The 20,478-nt window shown below is 53.8% G+C and overlaps 1 protein-coding gene across 1 annotated transcript in view; it reads right to left on the bottom strand.

Annotated features, from left to right (window-relative positions):
* PSD (pleckstrin and Sec7 domain containing) overlaps positions 1–20,478 on the bottom strand; it is a 33,923-nt gene that overhangs the window by 7,318 nt on the left and 6,127 nt on the right. The window contains exons 4-9 of the mRNA XM_062496719.1: positions 18,629–19,072; positions 10,489–10,683; positions 9,911–9,991; positions 9,203–9,315; positions 8,368–8,426; positions 7,749–7,838 (exon numbers count right to left, since the gene is read on the bottom strand). Of these exons, the coding sequence (XP_062352703.1) occupies positions 7,749–7,838; positions 8,368–8,426; positions 9,203–9,315; positions 9,911–9,991; positions 10,489–10,683; positions 18,629–19,072 (982 nt within the window). The remainder of the gene's footprint in view (positions 1–7,748; positions 7,839–8,367; positions 8,427–9,202; positions 9,316–9,910; positions 9,992–10,488; positions 10,684–18,628; positions 19,073–20,478) is intronic.

Genomic DNA, 20,478 nt, shown 5'->3' with positions numbered 1-20,478 from the left:
CTAAAAAAAAATGGCATAGAGTAATAGGCACTGGAAACAGCAGAAAAGCATCTCAGAAAAAGTGGGCACAATGGCACACATGGCTTGGCTTCCATCTGGCTCATTGGTGATACATAGAAGTGTAAGCTTCCTGCCCAAGGAAGGGAGATGTGAGCCAGCTGAGCAGGGATTTTGGAGGGCTGGAGAGGACCACAGCCCCGTGCAGGGGTTGCAGGAGGATTGCTGCTAAATGGTGAATGAATGAGCCAACAGAAGAAGATGCTCGAGGAGTAATTCGGGATGGCACAGTGCTGGATAACAGCTTGGCAGAGTACTGTGTTACAAAAATCTGGGCTCTGGGACTCTCGGTGAATACTTCAAAAGCTGAACTGCCTTATGGCTTCAAGAGGCTCCAGCTACCCGGTTACAAGCCCCAACAGCATCCCACCAAGCCGATTACCAGCAGGGGATGCCAAGTACCCCACTTCACATCCAGGAAGCAGGCGCTGCTCAACACTCCTGTTCAAGGCGACAGTGAGAGGCAAACAGGAAAACTGTGGGATTGAGAGTGCAACACAAAGCTTTACATCTTCACTTAAAACCTGCCAAAAAATTCTGCTTGGCTAAACACCAACCCCAGCCAAGACCACTCTCAGGTACAAAGCTGGTGGACTCAATCCAAGTCCTAGGTGAGGAGTTGCATTCCAGCCACAAAGCCCACCCTGCTGTTCTGGTCCTGTAGCAGAGCCACTGCCTGTCAGTCCACAAAATCCTGAGCTCTTTGGTGCACAGATCGTTTTTGCTGGGGAAGCACAGGTGACGCAGCTTCCTGAAGCCTAACTCACAACCACGTCAGCAGAGACCAGAGACACCAGATTCATCACTCAGTAGGTCCCTCTCTAAAGACTCTCTTTGCTCTGTGGATTCACTTCTCCTGGGCCAAAAGTACAGCAACTCTTTGGCATCTCTGAGCTTGCAAGTACTACCCAAAAGAAAGCTGGGCACTGGCCACATACACTATAGATGACGACCCCAAGCATGGTTGGGGTTTTTGGCCATCGCTGGGTTATGAGCTCACTGTTGCAGCATGCCAGGCCAATCAGCCAGCTCTGCCCTAGACATGCGCAGCACTAAAGAGACCCAGGAATGTACTTATCCCAGTGGGATTTCTAACTGAATCAACATATTTTTTTGCTGCTTTCCCTCCCAAAAGCAGGCTGAGAGGCTGTCCATGAGTCCTGCTCTACCAAATGTCTCAAGGACAGTTGAGGGGCTGCACTGGCAAGAGGCAGGTGGTTCTGATGTTCTAGCCCAGCCACAGAGCCAGCCCTGCTGGGGACAGCCTACATAAGCAGGGTAGGGAGAAGACACCTGCCTTCAGCTCCTCAGCTCAGATCAGACCAGAGGCAGGATGGTCTGTGGAGCTAAGCAACAAGCTGGCCTGAACACAGCTTTGGCACAGGGCTGTACTGAGGGCTGTTGCCCAGCACTCAATTACAGGTGAAGGTTGAGGCAGGAATTTCAGCATCTGGACAAGGGTTTTAACCCTTTCTGGAGTGCCTGTTTTATGCATCATAACTCTTGTGAACATATCCCCATTCTAGTCTGCTAGTTCCTCTGATAAACACAGTGCTCAGCTCTCCATGCAACAAGATGCCCTGTGTGTATCAAGGCTCCCCTTCCTCTTGTCAGCCCTGTGACCAGCCACGGGTTCACGACATTCAAGACAAGCTTCACAGCCACCTCCTTGCAGTCATTCTACCTCGCTCTGTGACTGACAGCATTTAAATACAAAAGCTCTATTGATGCCTGTCCCCAGCTTTTCGTTAGCAAAGTATTTTTGTTACACCCAACCACAAAGCTCTGTGAGGTCCCCCAGGCATGCAGACACCCCAGCTGCACAGAACCAAACAGAAGGGTCAGATCAGGGCTCTATGTCAGAGGGAATTGTACCTATGCTGGGTCCCTAATTCACCTTGGCAGCCCCCCCTCCCCCCCCCCCCCCACCTCCACAGCATGCACAACCCATGCTCAAGAACAACTCATCACCTGGCACACACTAGTCCTGCTGCGTACACCACCGTGTCCCTCCCTCCCCTCTGCTGCAGAGGGGCTCCTGTGTGCACACAGAGCAGACTGACTTAGGGACTGACTCTTTTTCCTGTAGAACGGGCTGCCACGGGGACAGTGTCCTGTGCCTCACCTGCTGCAGTCATGGGTGACAGCAGGTGACAGCTACCCATCCCGGCCCCACAATTTTAACTCAGTACCATTATAAGTTGCAACAACCTCTTTCAAAATATTTAAACCACTCATTTCCCAGGCAACTGTCAGCTTCAGGACCTTCCCAGTGCAGCCCCACAGCGCGGGGAGCAGCGACCCAGCATCTCCCAACTGCATATTTCCATCCGAGTGCGTCACAACTTAATGCTGCCCCCAGACCGTACTGCACTATGACAGCACCACGGCTTGGCACGGCCCCGATGGCCCCACCGGGCTGGTTTTGGCCACAGGGGCAGGTCAAGTAGCTCTGGGGTAACCCTGACTGCTCTGCCCCACCCTGCCTGCGAGGAGGGGGCCGGTGCGGGCTCTTTTCCCGCTACTACACCGGAGGCAGCACCCGACCGAGGCACGACACCCTGTTCGCTTCTTCTCACCTAGGACCGATGCGCACCAGCCAAACATCTCCAAAACGGATGCCGGCTCACAGCGCGCAAGCTTCTGGCAGCAAAAAGCCCTTTTTTGTCCAGGCAGCCACTCCTTCCTCTCAAACTCTTCCCGGCTAAGAACCGGGGCTGCGGCTCTCCCCGACGCTTCGGTGGGTGCCAGTCTGCCCTGGCTGGGCTGGCCAGGGCATGGCGCAGAGCAACGCTTGGGAGAGAGCCCGCAGAGCCTGTCACTTATGCTAAGCCGTAGGGCAGGTCCCAGCGGTACGGCTCTGTCCTGGATTCCTCTCGCAGCGATGTTTTCGAGCAAGCACTGCTGCCAGACCACGGTAAGCGGCGCAATGTCACCCAGGTCTTGCCGCGCTCCCGCCACCCCCGTGATCGAGGTGGGATGGTGGGGAGGAAAAATCCAGGGCTGGGGACGGGGACCCTCGGGTGGAGGGGCCATGGTAGACACACGGCTCCGCAGGCAGGAGAGAGATGGGGCTGGCTGCTCTCTACATCCGTACCAGGGCTGAGGCTCTTTCAGCGGGCGGGACGGCGACTGTCCGGGCACATTCACCCGCCCATGTCCCCGCCGGGGCGCGGGGCGCTGCGCATCCCCCCGCGGCGCCCCCCGCTCCCCCGACCCGCCGCTTACCGGCTTCTTCTTGCGGCGGCTCTGGATGCGGCTGACCACCAGGTCGGTGTAGAGCACCGGCTTGAGGGTGCGGGAGCGCTGGGGCCAGCCGTAGCAGAAGGTCTCCACGCCGCGGTAGTTGCGCCCGTAGCGCACCGAGCACATGGAGCGGGACCGCATGCGCCCCGCGCTGCTGTTGATGCTGTTGACGCCGATCATCCTGTCCGCGGCGGCGGGGGGGCGGCGGGGCGCCCGGCGCGGAGCCCGGCGGCGCTGCCCTGCCCTGCCCGGCCCTGCCCTCCCTACCGCGGCCGCTCTGCCGCCGCCGCCGCCTGTTGAAGCGGGGCCGGGCCGGGCCGGGCTCGGCGGCGGCTCCCGACAGAGGCGGGGCTGGCCCGCCCCGCCCGCCGCAGCCAATGGCGACCCGCGGAGCCCGGCCGGGCTGAGCCGCGCCGAGGGGCCGGCGGCGGGCATCCCGCTCGGGGGAAGAGCATCCCCCACGCTGATGCCACACGAGTTGCCGGAGCTGCCTGCGGTGAACCAGCTGGCCGTCCCTGCCTCCTTTCCGCGGAGAGTGGGAGCAGGTGGCTGTGCCCTCCTGGGGGGGCCCGCGGTGGTGACATCTCCCGAGTTCCAGGGGCCAGGTGGCACCTCCACTCGGTTCCAGCTGGACAGGCTTCAGAGCTGCTTCTGCAGCCCGGACCACACCAGGGACCTACAAAGCCGATAGGAGATGGGCGCGCTGGAGATGTGCTCAGTTTCCATCTTCAGTGCCCATCCCACACTTAAGCCTCTTGCCTGTTCCTCCCGGGTCAGGCCAGAAAACATCAGTCATTCAGCTGGTTAGGGGCAGGACAGAGATGCTTCAGGCAGTTGCTCCTGTGAAGAAGCAAAGAGCTGGGCAACCTTGCAGAAAGCACGAGGATCGAGGATCGATGCGTAATTTAGTTAGGCCTGATTGAGCAGGAGATGCAGCCAGTGGAGAGGGGAAATTTTCCATTCTGTCCTAACTGTACGGCATAGTTATCATTTGGCACAACTTGTGAGGGAGAAGGCATGGATGTCTGGCACATCAGATGTACTGGGCTGCCCCTGAGGCCCGGGGAAGCCACAGGAGACAGGGGCAGGGCAGCCTATAGCTCCCAGGGGAAACAGGCAAAAAAACCCCAAAAATAGCCCGGGGGATTAGACTGAGCAAGAATTCCTGTGATTATAGCTCAGAGGTGGGAGCCAGGGCTTTCTTCCCACATTGCTAATCACTTACCCAGCACTCTGAGCGTCTGAGCCCTGCTGTTGTGCCTCCAAGCTGGAAGGTGGGGGCCCATCCTACCTTCCTCCCCCGAGGACCCGACGGCATTGTCAGGCTTAATTCATTAACATCTGTGACGTGCTCTGGGCTCCTAGGCTGGAAGGCAACACAGATCTGGCGCACTCCTGCAATTGCTAAGCAATTCTGGCGAGAAATGGGGCCCGATTTGCCCCTACTGGTATTTCTGCCAGACAGTGAAGCACAAGGTTAAGCTAAAAGAGTTAGGAAGATAGGGACAAGCCAAGGCTCCACAAAGTGATCAATCATATAAAGGTCAAATCCACATCTGAAATGTAACAGACAATCAACAACGGTGAGTGAAATCCCGGGGGGCTTGGGCTGGAATCATGCTATAAAGAAAAAAAGCAACATCTCAAGAGCTAACCAAAATATCCAGGATGTCCTGCTTCCACCTCCTTCCTTGTTGCATGGGCAGCAGCCATCATATGGCCACAGGAGTTCAGGTCCAAGCCTGCAGATATGAGCATCTTTGGGCATAGCTTTATATGGGTTCTTATTTCCCTGGCATGGCTCCATGCCTGATCAGGGGGACATATCAGCAGGAGAGCTGGGCAGCCCTGCCTGCAGAGTATAGTTCTCCAGGGGAGCTTTCAGAGACAGAGGAAAGGGTTTCCAGCAGCAGTGCTAGTAAGGCAGCACTGCCTTAGTTCCAGCAGCAGTGCTGTGCAGGGCATAGTGAGACACTGGCAGTGAGGGGGATGTGATGCTCAGCTGTGAAAGCTCTTTAAGTGTTTTCATTGCTTCTGCATAAAACTGGGACTGTTTACATGTATTATCTAGTAGCAGATAAAGTTCTCGTCTGACTCAAGCTGCCACATGCTCTCAGGCATCATGGTGCGTTTATCCTGGGTCTCCCTGCAGCCAGACACGAGGGGAGTGCTCTGGCTCCCTGTGGGTCTGTTCCTGATGTCCTCAATCACAGGGGATGGTGGCCTTGTGCCTCTGCAGCCACCTAGGTCCTGCCCTACTGCCCCAGTTCCCTTGGCAGTGAGTGCTTTGGGTGAGAGCCATCTCCAGCCCTCCAGCTCTGAAGTCCATGTGGTAGCAGCCTGTGCTATCTACCCAGGCAGGCCTGGAAGAGCCCCGGGGCCTTTCTTCTGTGATGCCAGAGCTGCCCAAGGCCCAGCCTAGAGCTTTGGGAAGCTCCTGTGAAGCCTGCCAGCCCTTCCCCTCCCCTTACCCTTAGGAAACGTGTGTTTAGTGCTCCTGGAGCACTAAAATTAGCCAGCCAGCTGTGCAGCACGCTTGCACAGGAGCCTCAGTCCCCAGGCACAGCCCGCCAGCCAGGTCTGCCAAGGAGGAAACATCCTGCTCGGGGTAACAGGGCTAACGCAGGCTGACACAGGGAGGGCAGCAGGAGAGCCTTTCCCCATTTGTCTGCCCCTGAGCCTGTGCAGGGACCACAAAGCACGAAGCAGCCAAATGCAGTCAGCAGAAGGTAAAGCGTGTCTTCTCTGGATGAGTGGTTAAAGCTGCCCAGGAGAGGCACAAAAGCCCCTGCCAGTTCTCCACCCCAGCACAAGCCAACAGCACTTTCTCCATCTCACCTGCCCCAGAAACCTACTTCCCCTTGCATGAGCAGGGGGTTTCCAAAGTAGAGTGGTGCTTCAGGTGAAGAGCTGCAGCCTGCCCTGCCTGAGTTTTCTCACACTGTCTTTCACTCCCCCTCCCCAGCACGGCTCCTGTACAGAGGCGGCTGAAAAGCAGCGGTGGGAAGCACCGCAGCTGCAGAGGGAACAGGCCATTTTTAGCAAAGCAGCCTCCAGCTGCTGGGCTGCCGGCTGAGCTGTGCAGGGCTGTGCTGCAGCACTGCAGCCTCCCTCTACTTCCTTACACCCAGCAAAGGTCTTGGCCCCTGCCTGTGAGAGAAAGCCTGTAGCTCCATGGCACTTCCTCACTGTCCTATTTCCCTCTGTCTGGGATCTGATGTGGTAACTTCATCTCATATGTTTGAACTGCTGGTGGTTTGAGGAGCTAAGTTTAACAGTGCAATGCCTGAAGTATGGGCACCCAACCATGGGGAAGTGAGGGATGCAAAGGGGGCACACTAAGAAGTCAGTGGAGCTCAGATACTTGAAGGTACAGCAGCACTGAAGGACCAGGGTTCACATTTCATATGTTTCCATCCATTTTGTGTGCTTAAAGCCTTTTCTGGAGATGGGTTTAAAATTAGAGGAGAATTTTTCCTGAGTAACTCCTTTTACTGGTGAAGTGTGGGCTGAGAGGGAGGACAGCCCTACTGAGAACTGCTGGTAACCCCTTAATGATGGGGTGAGCGACACAACCAGGAATAGACCCACAAAGACTGAAAAGGGAGCTCAGCTTTTCATCCTCTGTTGCCTTTTTTCATCAACTACCTCCCCCCACGCTCCAGCACCCTGTGGGAACCCATCTTCCACATCACGAGTATTTGCCAACTGTAGTGCTTCACCAACAGCAGTGGTTTCTGCCTGGCAGACCCCATGGGAGCTAAGCCTATTCCCAGGATCTGAGACGGGGAGACAGCAGCTTAGAAAACCCTCCTGAGAGCAGGCGATGCCAGAGAAGCGCAGCAGTCCAAGGGCACAGGTGCTTGCTGAGCACTGGTCTCCCTGACCAAGCCCCTCCAGGAACTGTGTCAGGCAGGGAAAAGGCAGGAGTCCCCCAGACACACCAGTGTGGTGAGTTCCCAGCTCCAAAGTTTTAATCTCCAGTCCACTCTCCCCATTGTGATGCCTTGCCCATGTCACCTCTGCCACCAGAGATGGTTCCAGCCCCAGGGCCTGGCCAAAGTTTTGGGCCCCAGTGCTTCAGAGAATCAGAAAGGGCTGAGTACCACAGGATTGATGCCAGGAAGCCTCTGGCTGCAGCTGGGCAAACCGGCCCTAGTAACCTGCCCCATGTGTGCTCCCTTGCCAGCAATACAGGTACAGCAAGAGCAATGAGGGAATCAGAGCCCCAGACAAAGCTCCAGTGTCCTGCTGGGAGAATGAAACAGCCCATGTTCCCCTCAGCATGGCAGGAGCACAACTGCAGGCTCAGGGACCATCACTACTCTTGCATGTAAATGCATCTTGCCTTCATAGCACCTCAGGTAGCCCTCCATGTGATCCACCCCAAAGCTCTCACTTCTGTTCCTGCTGCTTGGCCAGCCATGGAGAACCACCAAATTTACCTTGAGCAGCTCCTTGGGGAAGTCAGTGCCTCCATTAAGTCCCTCCAAGTTGCCAATGAAGTCAGAGCAGGACATTCTCTTCCCAATGTTCTGGGGGAGTCAGGGGGAGAGAAACATCAGGATTACCTTTGGGACAGAGGTAATCTGGGGTCCTGGCTGGACCAGGTCCCACAGCCCAGGAACAACAGCCCCTCTGCAGAGGGGTGAGGGACCAGCCTCTGGAAGGCTGCTTGCAGGTATGGGGAAGCTGCTGGCTTTGCAGAGACTCCAGGAGTTTTAAATAGCCTCCTTTTTCAAAATTGTGTGCCCCCTTCTCCCAATGGCAGCTGGTTTAGGATTCTCATTCCCATGTTCTTTTCCTGTCCAGTTTTCTCTTCTGTCCTCATTCCACCTCTACACCTTTCAGCTCAGCGAGTCTCCTTCAAAGCCCTGCTCCCTCCTTCATCAGCCCCTCCTCTAATTTAGTTTTTCTCTCCTATCCTCACCAAACACATTATGGGCCCAGGATCCCATGCCTCTTGCTCACGTGTCACTATCCTCACTCTTCCGTGAGCACTTACAGTTTCATGGTGGTGAGGTCAGACAGGAGACAGACTGAGCAATGGCAGTGGTAACTTACATGTCCATGCAGATCTGTGTTTAGCAGCATCAGGGCGCATGTGAGGGTGTGGGCTCCATCTGCAGCACAAGCACAGGACAGGAATTAGAGGCCCCAGCCCAGCAGCTGGTGCTCCAGTACCTCAGGATCTTAGGAAGGCTATGAGCCTCCGAAACAGCGCTGAGCCCCCTCCTCCCACCCTGGACACAAGGGGACACAGCAATCACTGCAGTGCTGACAGCCTGCAGGTAAGTAGGTAGAAGGCTGCTGGTTCCAAACCTGAGCAAATTCCCTTCTAAGCCTGCTGGAAGGCAGGCAGTGATGCTGTAGCTAATCCTGCAGAGCTCCTAGCATGGCAAGGTAGGACTGATAGAAACTCACCTGTCCCAGAGCCAGCCCAGAAAAGACCCAGAAGCAGACCCATTCTGTGCACACACAAGAGGTGCAAAGATGTGAAATAGTATAAAGTGGCTGTCTGTGCTCCTAAAATGCTAGGCACACAAGTTTCCTCACTTAGATATTCCTCGAGCTGAGGGTCTGAAAGCTGGGGTCTATTTGGTGAGGAGTCTGGTAAATGCTTCTCTCGCGCTAATCTGCTCAAGGTAAAAATTAAGAATGGGTTGAGCCCTAATTATGCATCATCCAACAAGACCAGGCTTAAAAAAAAAAAAATCTAAAGCATCTGTCACTTGAGGGAAATGACATACTGGGGCTGTCTCCTAAGGCATCAGTATAGGCTCTCTGCCTGCTCCCTAGTTTCGGTTTGAGCACATTCACTGAGCTGACAAACACACAGGCTCCCATGAAACACACACATGCACACACACACTCCCCATAGACATGCACGGTTTCTTACCTTCTGAAGAGATGGCATTGGGATTACACTCGTAGTAGCGCTGGGAAAAATGAGCCAGCACTCGCTCTCGCTCCTGCGTCTCTCCCATCAAGGCCAGCTCTTTTAGAAAGGACCTGAAAAAACAGCAGCAGCATTGGTCACTCATGAAGCCTGCTGCAGTTTCTGCAGCTCACCCTGTGCAGGAATGGAGCTGTGCTTTCTGGTATCAAGACCTTCCTGTGCGCTGGATGAAACCCTGCTTTGCACATCCTTCCCTCCCTCCAAACCCACTGCAGGACTCTCCTCGAAGCCCACAGCACCATATCTTGCTGGCACATCACAGAGATTTACAACCAATCCCAGGAGCTACACTGGGAAAGGAGATAGGTGTTAACAACAAAACGATTTGAGTTCAAGACCTGGAAAGTCAGGCCTAGATGAACCTGACTGTCATTCAACTGCACTGACCACTGAGTTAAGACCAGGAGTGGGTTTTTTTGCTTGCATGGCTGAGAGACCATCTTGGAAGTCACCCTCTGCTATTTAAGAAGTAAGAGGATCTCCAGGTGGCAGTCATGGGGTCTGCTTGCAGATCTCTGTGTGGTTGCAGAGCTGCAGACGGCATAGTTTGTTGGGACCCCACTCTGGGGTGTCCACCACACACACACATACACACACACACACACACACACACACACACACACACACGTACACACACTCAGTTCTGACCTGAGAGCCTGATCCAGACTCATCCCTGTGAACACAAAGAACTTCAGATATTCCCCTGCCACCATCCTGCTGAACTCGTTGCTGAAATAGAAAAGGGGGAGGGTGAGAATGGGATTGACCAGGCTGTGGTGACAGCCAAAGGCACACAGGGGTTAGGAGGATTCCAGGAGGCTGGGAGCTCCCCAGGATTGCAAGAAGCATGTCAAGGACAGAGACTCCCCACGCTCCCGTGAAACTCAGAGAAGTCACACACAAATTCACTGGGAATACTGGGCATGTAAGAGAAAATGGAGAAGCTATAGAGGAAAGGGCCCACGACAGCTCAGCTAGCCACTGCCATGCCCCAACACCTTACTGAAGCATCCAAGATAGTAGGAAGGTACAAAAATCTGGATGTCTCCTAGGTTGTAAGACCTTTAGAGGGAACACCTGGTGCAAATGTACCAGTCACGAGGAGTGGGTTTTGAGGTCTTGCCAGCAGTTCCTTTCCAGCCTGGTGCCCCACAAGGGCAGCAGGACTGTGGGTGAAAGTGAGCTCCTTGCAGAATGGAACATTCCTTCCAAATACCCACACGTACTTCTTCCCCAGGTGGCGAGCCACATCTGCTTTTTTAAAGCCATCCAGGTTGAAGAGCCTCTTGGCCAGGCGTTTGGCAGCCTCCAGGTCAGCCTTGTGTCCATTGGAAAGGGTGTCTGTGCTGCCCAGGGCCAGGTGCTCCACACTGTCCATCTCTGACTCTGAGTCTGAAACCAGCTGGCTCTGGGGGCGGTCACTGCAATGGGAAGGGACACTCCACGTTAGCCTGCCTTCAGATTCCATCCTCGTTCAGCTTCTCAGGAAATGCATGTTCCTCATCTGGCTTTGGAGACCAGCTACTCACTGCTGGGACCCAAGAGGAACTGCACTGATCAGAGACACTCTGAGGTCAGCTAAGAGAGCTAAGGGAAGGTGTAGGAATGCAGGTTTGGAAGGAGGGGTGGGGTGATGGGACAGCACCAATCACTGACTGGACCAAGGCACTCAAACCAACATTCATACTGGATGTGGAAGGAAAGAGCAACTACTCCAAAGTCCCCCCACTTTGAACCTGTGAAACTATATATGTGTAGGCTTAGGCTCTGCCAAGCTCAGCTGTAGCAGAGACTTGGAGCAGAAACATGTGCACATCACATGCTGTCCTACAGCTCCGTACTCATTTTTTAATCTGGACAAACTCCTCGTGCTGCTCTCAACTGCATTTTCTACCCAAGACAAGACAACTCTAATTCCTTCATTCACCTTTGTCCACCCACTGACTTCAAAGCACTACACAGAAGGCAAAGCTAAGGCAGAGGACGTGAGGATGAAGGAAAACCCTCCTGGCCTCCCAGCTCACAGTGAAGCACAATCTTCTCCAGGCTGCCCGTCAGCTCTCAGCCCACCACGCCTTAAATGGCCATGTTAGGAGACACTCTTGGCTTGGCCCCCGAAGCAATCTGACTCAGCTGTGCAGAAGTTATCCCAACCAAAAGCTGGTTGAATCTAATCAACAACAAATGTTAAGCAACTCTGACCTCACCCAAATTTTCTGGCAGCCCTTACAATGTTCCAGTCTGATTTATTTTTAAAAGTCTCTAATTGAGTTTTAAGAGGCCTGCTCTCCTGAGCCAATTACCCAGGCCAATCTCCTTGAGGCTCTGCTTTTTTCAAGGAGGACGAGCCTCCTCCTGCTCAGCGCTGCCTGTCCCAGGGGAGCCCTGTGCAACACTGACAGGCTGCCTCATGCCTTGGGGGGCTCTCAGGTGCTGGGCAGGCAGCTTCCAGCATCACTGTCTGCATCGTGAACACATCCCCATCCTGTGGGCAATCTCCCACCTGCCTGAAATCTCCTCCCAAAACAGCCACATCCAAAGGTGCTGCTAGCATGGCCCTGGTACCTGGCTGTGCCTTCACTGTCTGGCAGGGTCAAAGCTGCTTTGAGGGGTGCCTGAGAGCAGAACAGGCTGGATGCCAGTGCTGGGCACACCTGAGCCCCACTTTAGCTCCTTGTGTGGCTGCAGTCACTGATCTCAACCAAGGACAGAGGTCACAGGCTCTTTGATTCCCAGAGGCAGAGGAGATTAATCCATCCCAGCAGCTGGCACTTGCCAGCCATGGGTTGTGGTGACTGTATTTTTTTTGCTAAAATCCTTATCTGTTATCACAAGGGCACAGACACTGTCCCCTTTGCTGCCCAGCAGTTCCAAGGGTGGCTTTCCAGCCACAGGCTGAGCTACAAAATGCAAAGCCATGCCTCCAAGACTCCCCATGCTCCAACTGCATCTCCAGAGCAAGTTGATGCTCAGTCACCCTCTCAAAAATCTTCTAATCCTTCTCTGCACCATCCCTAAAACTCCTGATATCCTTCTGCACCTCATCTATCCTGCCTGAGAGATTGTCCTCCCTCACATGGCCAGTTCCTGGAGTGTCCAGGGACAAGCCTAGGGCTCCAAATCTCCCCCCATGCCTCTTGTTCCTAACTTGGCTTTGCTACCTAGTGCTGATAAGCATCCAGGCGTGGGGCCATTTAAAAAAATCTATGTTGTTCTTCAATACCTGTATCTCCCTGCAGGGTCTCAACCTGTGACTACAATTCCTGCCTTGCTTCTTGCAATGGGCATGCAGGGATCTCAAACCTTGAGTCTCAGAGTAGCTCTACCAGTGGAATTTGTTGCTCCCTCCTTTACTAAGTTCCAATATTGATTTGGTGTTTTATAGCAAAGCATAACCTTGCTCTCAGGATGAGGCACTATTCAACCATGCCATGAAATGGCTTTTTTCCTAGCACTCAAGCCACTTTCATGCAGTTAAATATGGTCAGCCTCTGTAGGCTCAGAATGCCCCCTCTGTGGTACCTATCTGCCACCACTTGAAGCCCCAGTTGGCTTGGAGAACATGCAGCTAAAGACAGAAAAACAAGAGCCCAGCTCTCAAGTAAATTGAGAGCAGAGCAAGAGACGTGTCCATGTCTGAGGTAATTGAGGTTATGATAATTTTCTTGCCAATGAGCTAATTGCAGGTCTCAGGGTGAGGGTTTTTTGGTGTATTTAGTAAAGTGACATTTTAGTTTGGCTTGAAGAAACACTGAGATAATATTTTTTACATTAACTACACACTTAAGGAATAAAGATCAAATTTGATATTGTGCAAGTATCCTCGGTGTGCATGAATTAAGTTATTCTTGAGCAGACACAGTGCTAGCTCATCCCTCTCCCTGCTGCCACCACTCACATCACTGGGAGCACAGGTCCCCCGTCACCTCTGAGGTGTTTGCTAGAGCCCAGTGTGCTGCAGTGAGGCATGTCTGAGGGGTCTGTGCAAGGAAGGCACATCATTCAGCACAGGGCTTAGGGCTCACCCTGGGACAGAGGCTCTTCACTGATGACTTCCCACCCCAGCTCAGCAGAAGGACTTGTGCTCCCTGCCCTGAAAAGCTGCTGCAGAATCATGGCCCCTCTCAGGACCACCACCCCAAACACACTGCTTCTTCCAGGTCAGATGGTTCTCCAGGGCCCAAATGTTCCTTCTCAGGACCAAATACTCCTTTCCTGGAGCCGGATCATCATCTCACCCCAATATTCCTCCTCTAGCTGACTGCCTGGAGCCCAGAAGCAGAGACCACAGCACTTTCCCTGGCTGCAATGCAGTGTGTCACTGCAGGAGTCCTGACATCCTCTCCACCTTGCCACCATCAACCAGGCTTATTTGGCACCACGTTCACTTGGTTTTCCAGCAACTAGGAGCAAATCTTCTCTCCTGGGTGTGGAGCAGCAAGAAGGCACTAGTTCTGCAGAGCCAGGCCCAAGGGGCTGACCTCCACCTCCCAGATGCCAGCAGAGATGTATCTGCATGGTGGGACTCTTCCTGCAGCAACAACCTTCTCCCCAGGAGCTGGGGTGTGCTCAGCTGAGCTCCTGGGCTGTCCAGGTCTGTCCTGACACAGTTCCAGGCAAGACACCTGCTGCAGGAAATTCCAGACCTTTAAACACAATTCAAGTACCTTTTGCTCCCCACATGAGGCTGGTTTCATCTTACACCATGAAAGGACATGGCAAAGAGGCTGGTGCAAATCTGCAAGGGATAGGTGCATGGGGCAAAGTAGCACTCTCCCCTCAATTCTGGAAGGCCCACGTGCATAGCTAGATGCTCATTGCCTCTGCCAAGCAAACCAAGCCTGCCTAATGTTGCTGCTAAGAATGTACCAGACCAGAGATCTTTGGCTGAGCTAAATAAACACAGCTCCCTCCATCGGTCTCAGTGGAGCGACTTTGATTTATGACAGCAAAAATCTGGGCTGGTTCATTCCTCACAGAATTGAAGTTAGGGCTGGGAGGACACTTGAAGGTCATCTAGACCAGCCTCCAACCACAGGCACAGCTGGTTGTCCTGTCTGACAGTTCTGGAGTCCAACAATCACCCAGCCACAGCAGCACCCACCAGCGTTACTGCTGGCAGATCCAGATAGGATTTAACTTTGGGCAGCTGTGCCCCTCCTCAGTCTTGTTTCTTTGCAGACTTCCAGAACCTCCCCTGCAGCACCAGCATTCTCTGGAGATGTCCATTTGCCCTCCTTCACCCCATCCCACCAGCCCTTCTTGTGAGGGACATAACTCTCCTGCAGAGGACAGGGACTGACACTACACTCCTACCAAACAATTTCTGGTGCCGGCTGAGAGCCTTAAATATCCAGTTACTCGCCTGCTGGATGGAGGGTGGTCTCCTTCAGAGACACAGATGCCATAGGGTCAGCACAGGAAAACCTGGGTGACTTGGACCCTTGGGCCAAGACCAGTCCAGGGGTTTCTGAGTCAGATCCAAGAGCTGGAATTAATGCCTGACACATGGGGCTGCATCCCACGGATATGTGCTCCTGCTCATGCCTCTGCAGGCAGAGGGGATACACTGTCCTTTATGCTGTGGTGGGTTGATGTGTTCTATGTCCAGGCTCCTGCTGCTTTTCATGGCTTGACATGGCTTGCATAGGGGAAAAATCCCCCCAGGATTGTTCTTTATTTCTTGCTGCACCAATGCCTGTGGGGAGATCTATTCATCCTGCACCCTAGCCTTGTCTCCCTGCTGTGTTATTGCTCCAGCTCACCCCATATCTCCCTTCCCCCATCTTCATCCTTTCCTCAGCATCCACCTTATGCTCAGCTCTCAGCCCAGCCTCCTGCATCACACCCCGAATCCACCCCACGGGGCCCCAGACCGGGCATAGCCCTTCAGGGTATCCTCACCAGTTTGCCCAGTGCTACCTGGGAGTTCAGGCTAGCTGGGAGACCTGCGCTGGCCCTGAGAGGGGAGGAGCACCGGCTCCCCGACCGCTGCGGTAACAAAAGGAACCTTATAAAGAAAGGCAGCGGAGCTGGCTGGCAGGGCCCGTGCTCCGGCGCACGCCTGCAGCCGCGCTCTGGCAGGGACGCAGCTCTGACTCCCGGCGCATCCTCCGCCCGGGAGGCTGCCAGCCCCACGGGCTCCCCGCTCCTCCCACACAGCCGCAGCTCCAGGGCTGAGCTCTCCCTCTAGCGAGGCTCCCGGCGTGCTGCCCTCGCCGCGGTGTCCGGCCCTGTGCACCAGGCGGTTTGCAGCCCCGCCTTTGATGTTGCTTCTCCCGCCTACCCATCTTTCTGTGCCGCCGCAGGCAAGCCCCGGTGGGGTCCCAGCAGAACCTGCCTCGCTCGGGGGGCGAGTCACTTCTCTTCCCTCCGCGGACAAACCTCAGGGACCGGCACGACTGTTCCCGGGGCCAAGGTTGGCTCCAGAAGAGTGGGATTGCAGGGAAGTTGGGCGGGCAGCTGGATTTCAGGGGGCTTGCATCTCCAGAGAGATGCAGGTTGTCCATTTACATTCCCCCGGGGCTGATGCCCCACAGCCCCCAGTGCCTACTTGCATAGGACTGGGCAAGGCAGGTGATCCTCCGGACACCTGCTTGCAGCCAGCAGTAAGCTAAGGGAACCCAAGCCAAGTCCTGCGATTTGGACCTGCAGCTGCAGAAGTCTGGCTGTTTGCCACTGAAGCAATCTCCCTGCAGTCCCTAGGGCTGCCCCAGCTCCTGCCCCACCATCTTGCCTGCACTGCATCTGTCCCTGGCTGGCCTCCCTGGGTCCAGAAAGACTCCCTAGCCATGGGGAGCTCTGCCTCCACACGTGCTCTGCAGAGGTCTGTCACAGCCACAGGGACAACCTGCAGCTCTCTGCCCACAGTGAGAGCAAGGGACCTGTACCCTTTCACCTCCTGCCCAAGTCGGATGATAACCTACTCACAGAGCCTATGCTGGGGATGTAACTATGTGGGGTGTCCCGCTGTGGGCAGGGCAGGGAGGGGGGTCAGTCTCTGCTCTGTCCCTTTCAACCAAGCCTGGTGGAGTAGACGCAGGCATCCCAGGGGAGGCCTTTGTAGGTCTGCACTTAGACATACTTCCCACATGCAAAGTCAAGATAAAAGCATGGTCTTAACTATTACATGCTGAGGTACACCAGAGCCTTGGAGTAAGCAACAAGGCTGCATGATCCAAGACTGCTGGCTGTGGGGGACACTACATCTCCCCAGCAAAACAGGGGCATCACTGATTGGCCATTCCTGCCACTGAGGAGGTGGGAAATCACAGGCTGCAAGGCTGTCTCCAACCCAGATCCCAACCCCAACTACTGCAACAGTAAGCAGCAAAACTTTTGGAGGCACAAGGAGGACAGCCACAGGGCAGCACATGCAGGCCTAGACCCACTGATGTTCATCACCAGTCACACTGAAGCCCTGCAGCCTGAGGTCACCTCTGCCAGCCCTGACAGCAACAGACAGTGTAAAGCATAGTCTCCACCGCAGAGTGCCCCTGCCAGGGGTCCCCAGTCCTCCTGTGCTGGTGGCAGTCAGTCTGTACTGCTTGTGACCATGGACACTGGTTAATGCCTTGCTATGGTCCTGCTTGGCACAGGTGATGATTCACTGTAGTGTCTCCAAAGGTTCTTTAGCTCCTTCCCTCATCAATTTCCACTGAATACCCCTTACTGGGAGAATCACAAGGATAAGATCTGCTCTATCAGATCAGTCCTGTCAGGCATCTGGGGGTTCCAGTTCATGAGAACCTTTGAGCAATCAGCCCAGCCACTTTTTCCTCAAACTACTTGTGAATCTTTAGCTTTTTGATCAGCCCCACTGAGAGTCTAGAGAGTTGGTAGCATAAGTGATGGGAAGAGGAAACTGATTGAATCTCTCCCTTGTCAGAAACCCCTGCCTCCTGAAGACTCATCCTGCAGATGATGGGCTGTCTCAGACCCTGGTGCCACATGCCTTCCCTGCTTCCCAACCTAGTTCCTGCTCCCAGCCCCAATCTCCACTCCTTTCCACTGCACCAGATGGTAGATTCTAACCACCTGCCTCTCCTGCTGGAAGAGCAGATGACAAGATGCTCAGCAAAGGTGGGCTCAGCAAAGATCTAGGGCAGCTTGGAGGATAAATAACATCCCTCCATGGCCTGCGTTGCAGGCCAGCACTGCTCTGAAACCTGAGCTAGGAGGGGAGAACAGTGCTACAGTGACCATGGCACTGCCAGCATGCTCTGTGCTCCACTGACTATAAACCAGTAAGGAATAATCTCTGTTAAGCCACCTCATGGCTGTTCCTGCTGCCAGCTGTGTCTCTGCACCCTCACACCTGCCTGTGCCCTGCACTGATGTGCTGTGGTATGATGGCATCCCATGGACAGTTAGTCAGATACTGTCCTTTTGGTTTCTCCAGGGGGCTGTGTTTCAATCCTTTGCCTTGGCACAGGAATAGAAAGTCAATTCTTCCTGCAGAGAGCACTGATCATGGCTGGATACTGTCACCCTTCACTGCCATGTGCCTCCCAGACATGACCAGTTTTACTGCACAAATCTTGTCAGGCCTCTGTGCTACCACATCTCTGGATTCAGTATCCCAAAGAAAGGGAAGGCCTAAGCCAGGTCCTCTCTGCCCCAAAAAGCCCCTGGACTGAGCCAAGGGCCACAGAGCTGATGCAATATCCCACTCTGCTCTCTTGACTGCAGACACCAGAGAAGACACAGAGCTTAGATCTCCCCCTGGCCACTCCAAGCTGAGCCTACAAATATGGCACAGACTGTGACCAGAAGGTTTGGTGTGGAAAAGACCAAAGTCTGGAAAGTGGATGAGGGTTTCAGGATGCTCATCTCTGCCCTCCATCTTCCAACATGAACAAGCCTGAGGAGGTTTAGGAAGCTAGAACAACGGGCACAAGACCATGGGACTCCTGCCTTTAAGAAACAACTGGCTGCTGTGCAGATGGCAAGGGACAAAGTCCCCAGTAGGGAAATGTTGTCAAATTTCTACTGGCAGTTAACTTCAAACTGGCCTCTCCCCATACCATCACAGATGCTGGACTCCCTTGCATTGAAAATCACCACAGGACTGAAGTTCTGGCATTCCCTGCTTGCTCAGCTAAAGGAAACCTCACAGTCCTCCAGTACCTACAAAGCTGGCAAAGATGAAAAAGGAGTTGTGCTCTCATCATCACACCTACCACAATACCATGATCATTGATCACTGGCCTGATCAGCCACTGCCTAGAAAATCTAGCACACTCAGTCCTGACCCTTTCCCAGCAACACAAGTGAGGCTCTGTCTGCAAACCAGAGCTCACAGCATTATATTCCACATCAAGCTTCAGTTGCCCAGCTGGACAACAAGCAACTTTGGCCACTCACCTTGTGTTGGAGGCCAAGGGAGCGCCAAAGCTGTCCTCTGAGTGGCAGGGGCTGTGCCGAGTGCCCTTCCTTCGTTTCCCCCATTCCTCCTCCCTCTCTGTCCAGGGGACATCTGTGGCTGAACTGGTCCCAGAGTCTGGCTCTAAGTGAGCCAGAGGAGCAAAGTTCTCCTTGATCACTTTGGCGCTGTCTCGGATTTTTCCCTGTATTTCTGGGGTGAGGGTTGGGAGATCAAAAGTGAAAAAGGTCCCATGGGTACGGGCTGGGGAAGAAAGGATGTCAATAGAGTCCAGGCTGGTGTAAGATGTGCCTTTGGCTCGATGGGACTCCATGATGGTCTCAAAATGCTTGCTGAAAGAGTCCATGCCATCCTTGGAGAGGCTGTGCCCTAAAAGGAAGGGCACTGGAGACTTAAGCATACCCTGTGTGTCTCGGTCCATGATCCTAGAGGGAAAGAAAGTGAGAAGAACTGATCACTGAAGAGCAAGGGACCAAAACCCCAAAACAAAAGCCCACACACTGCTTCAGAAGGAAACTGAGAAGGATAGAAATGTCTTCTGAACATCTGTAGACCACCAAGGAAACGCCTTGCCTGCCCAAGACACCATGGGAAGCAGGACTGGGCTGGCCTCCCTCCAGACACATGCTTCTCCTTTAATGCGCCACAGACTTTTGTTCCTTTAGTGGCTCATCCTCATAAGAAGCTTATGAGATGGCTACTGCTCCCAATCATTTGACTTGAGCTTAGATCCAATAAAGGGCTCAAGTACTAGAAACATGATGTGGTTCAGCTCAATTTCCAACCAAATCTGGAAGTGGCTGAATTTTTCATGAGCCTTCTATCACCAAGAAGGCTCTTCCAGAAGCTGCTCAGGACAGCATGACACATTCCTCCATGAACACTGCACTGTGGTCACTGAGTACTGCGCTCAGAGCATAACCAACACTCACCTGCAAGATCTGCTGCCTGTTTTCACAAGGTGATGCTGAGTCCTAGGAAACACATGTGACTGAGCACAAAGTGATACTGAGCTCCAGGTTTCCCCAGGCAGCACAGAGGGAGCCTCACACCCATCTCTCAGCCTGGAGATCTGAGCTGTCCCATGCCCTAGAGGCCATGACTGGTCCTAGCTTATCATCTTGTCAGGGATCAGCCCCACAGAAAGACCCAGCCTGTCTTCAGTGCTGGTCTGGGTCCAACCCAACACAGAAGCTTCTAAACCCTGAAACCCTGAGTGTTTTGTGCTGTAAATGAGGTGAAGTACAGCCTGCCCACCTACCTAAGCATGTGACAATACGGATGTTTCCAACCCAGGGAACATCAGTGCTTCAGCAGTACAAGCACAAACACAGACCTAAAAGACTACTTTACTCATAAGCTGCTATCATTTTACTAAAGCAGCAGAAAAGCACTTGTTATGCCGCTCTCTCTTCTGATTAAAGAAGAAGAACTGCTTCAGCCTGTCATAACATTTGTTATGAACAAACAGCTTCCTACAGAGGGCTCAGAAGATGTGTTGCTGTAACATACAGCAAATTATTTTCATTCATTAACCTTCACATGCCACTCGAAAATCTCACCCCAATTACTTCAGCAGGCCAAGAGCTGTCAGCTTGACTCCCCCAGAGTGCCAGCTGGTTTCAAGGGAAGTGCAGTGAAACCAGACACAGGTAAGTGAGGCAGGTTGCAGGCTGATCTCACCCACCCACCAGCGTTTCCCTGGCTGTGCAGCACCACATGACACTATTACAATTCCTGTAGGAGCCCCAGGAGCAGCCATTACTGAAGTGGACAAGGCAGAAGAGGACAAGGCAGAAGAGACCTCTTTAGTTTCTTTAGAAGAGAAAAT

The sequence above is a fragment of the Cinclus cinclus genome, chromosome 7 (genome assembly GCF_963662255.1).
Source record: "Cinclus cinclus chromosome 7, bCinCin1.1, whole genome shotgun sequence".
Classification (NCBI taxonomy): Eukaryota; Metazoa; Chordata; class Aves; order Passeriformes; family Cinclidae; genus Cinclus; species Cinclus cinclus.
This window is presented reverse-complemented; position numbering and strand designations above follow the sequence as displayed.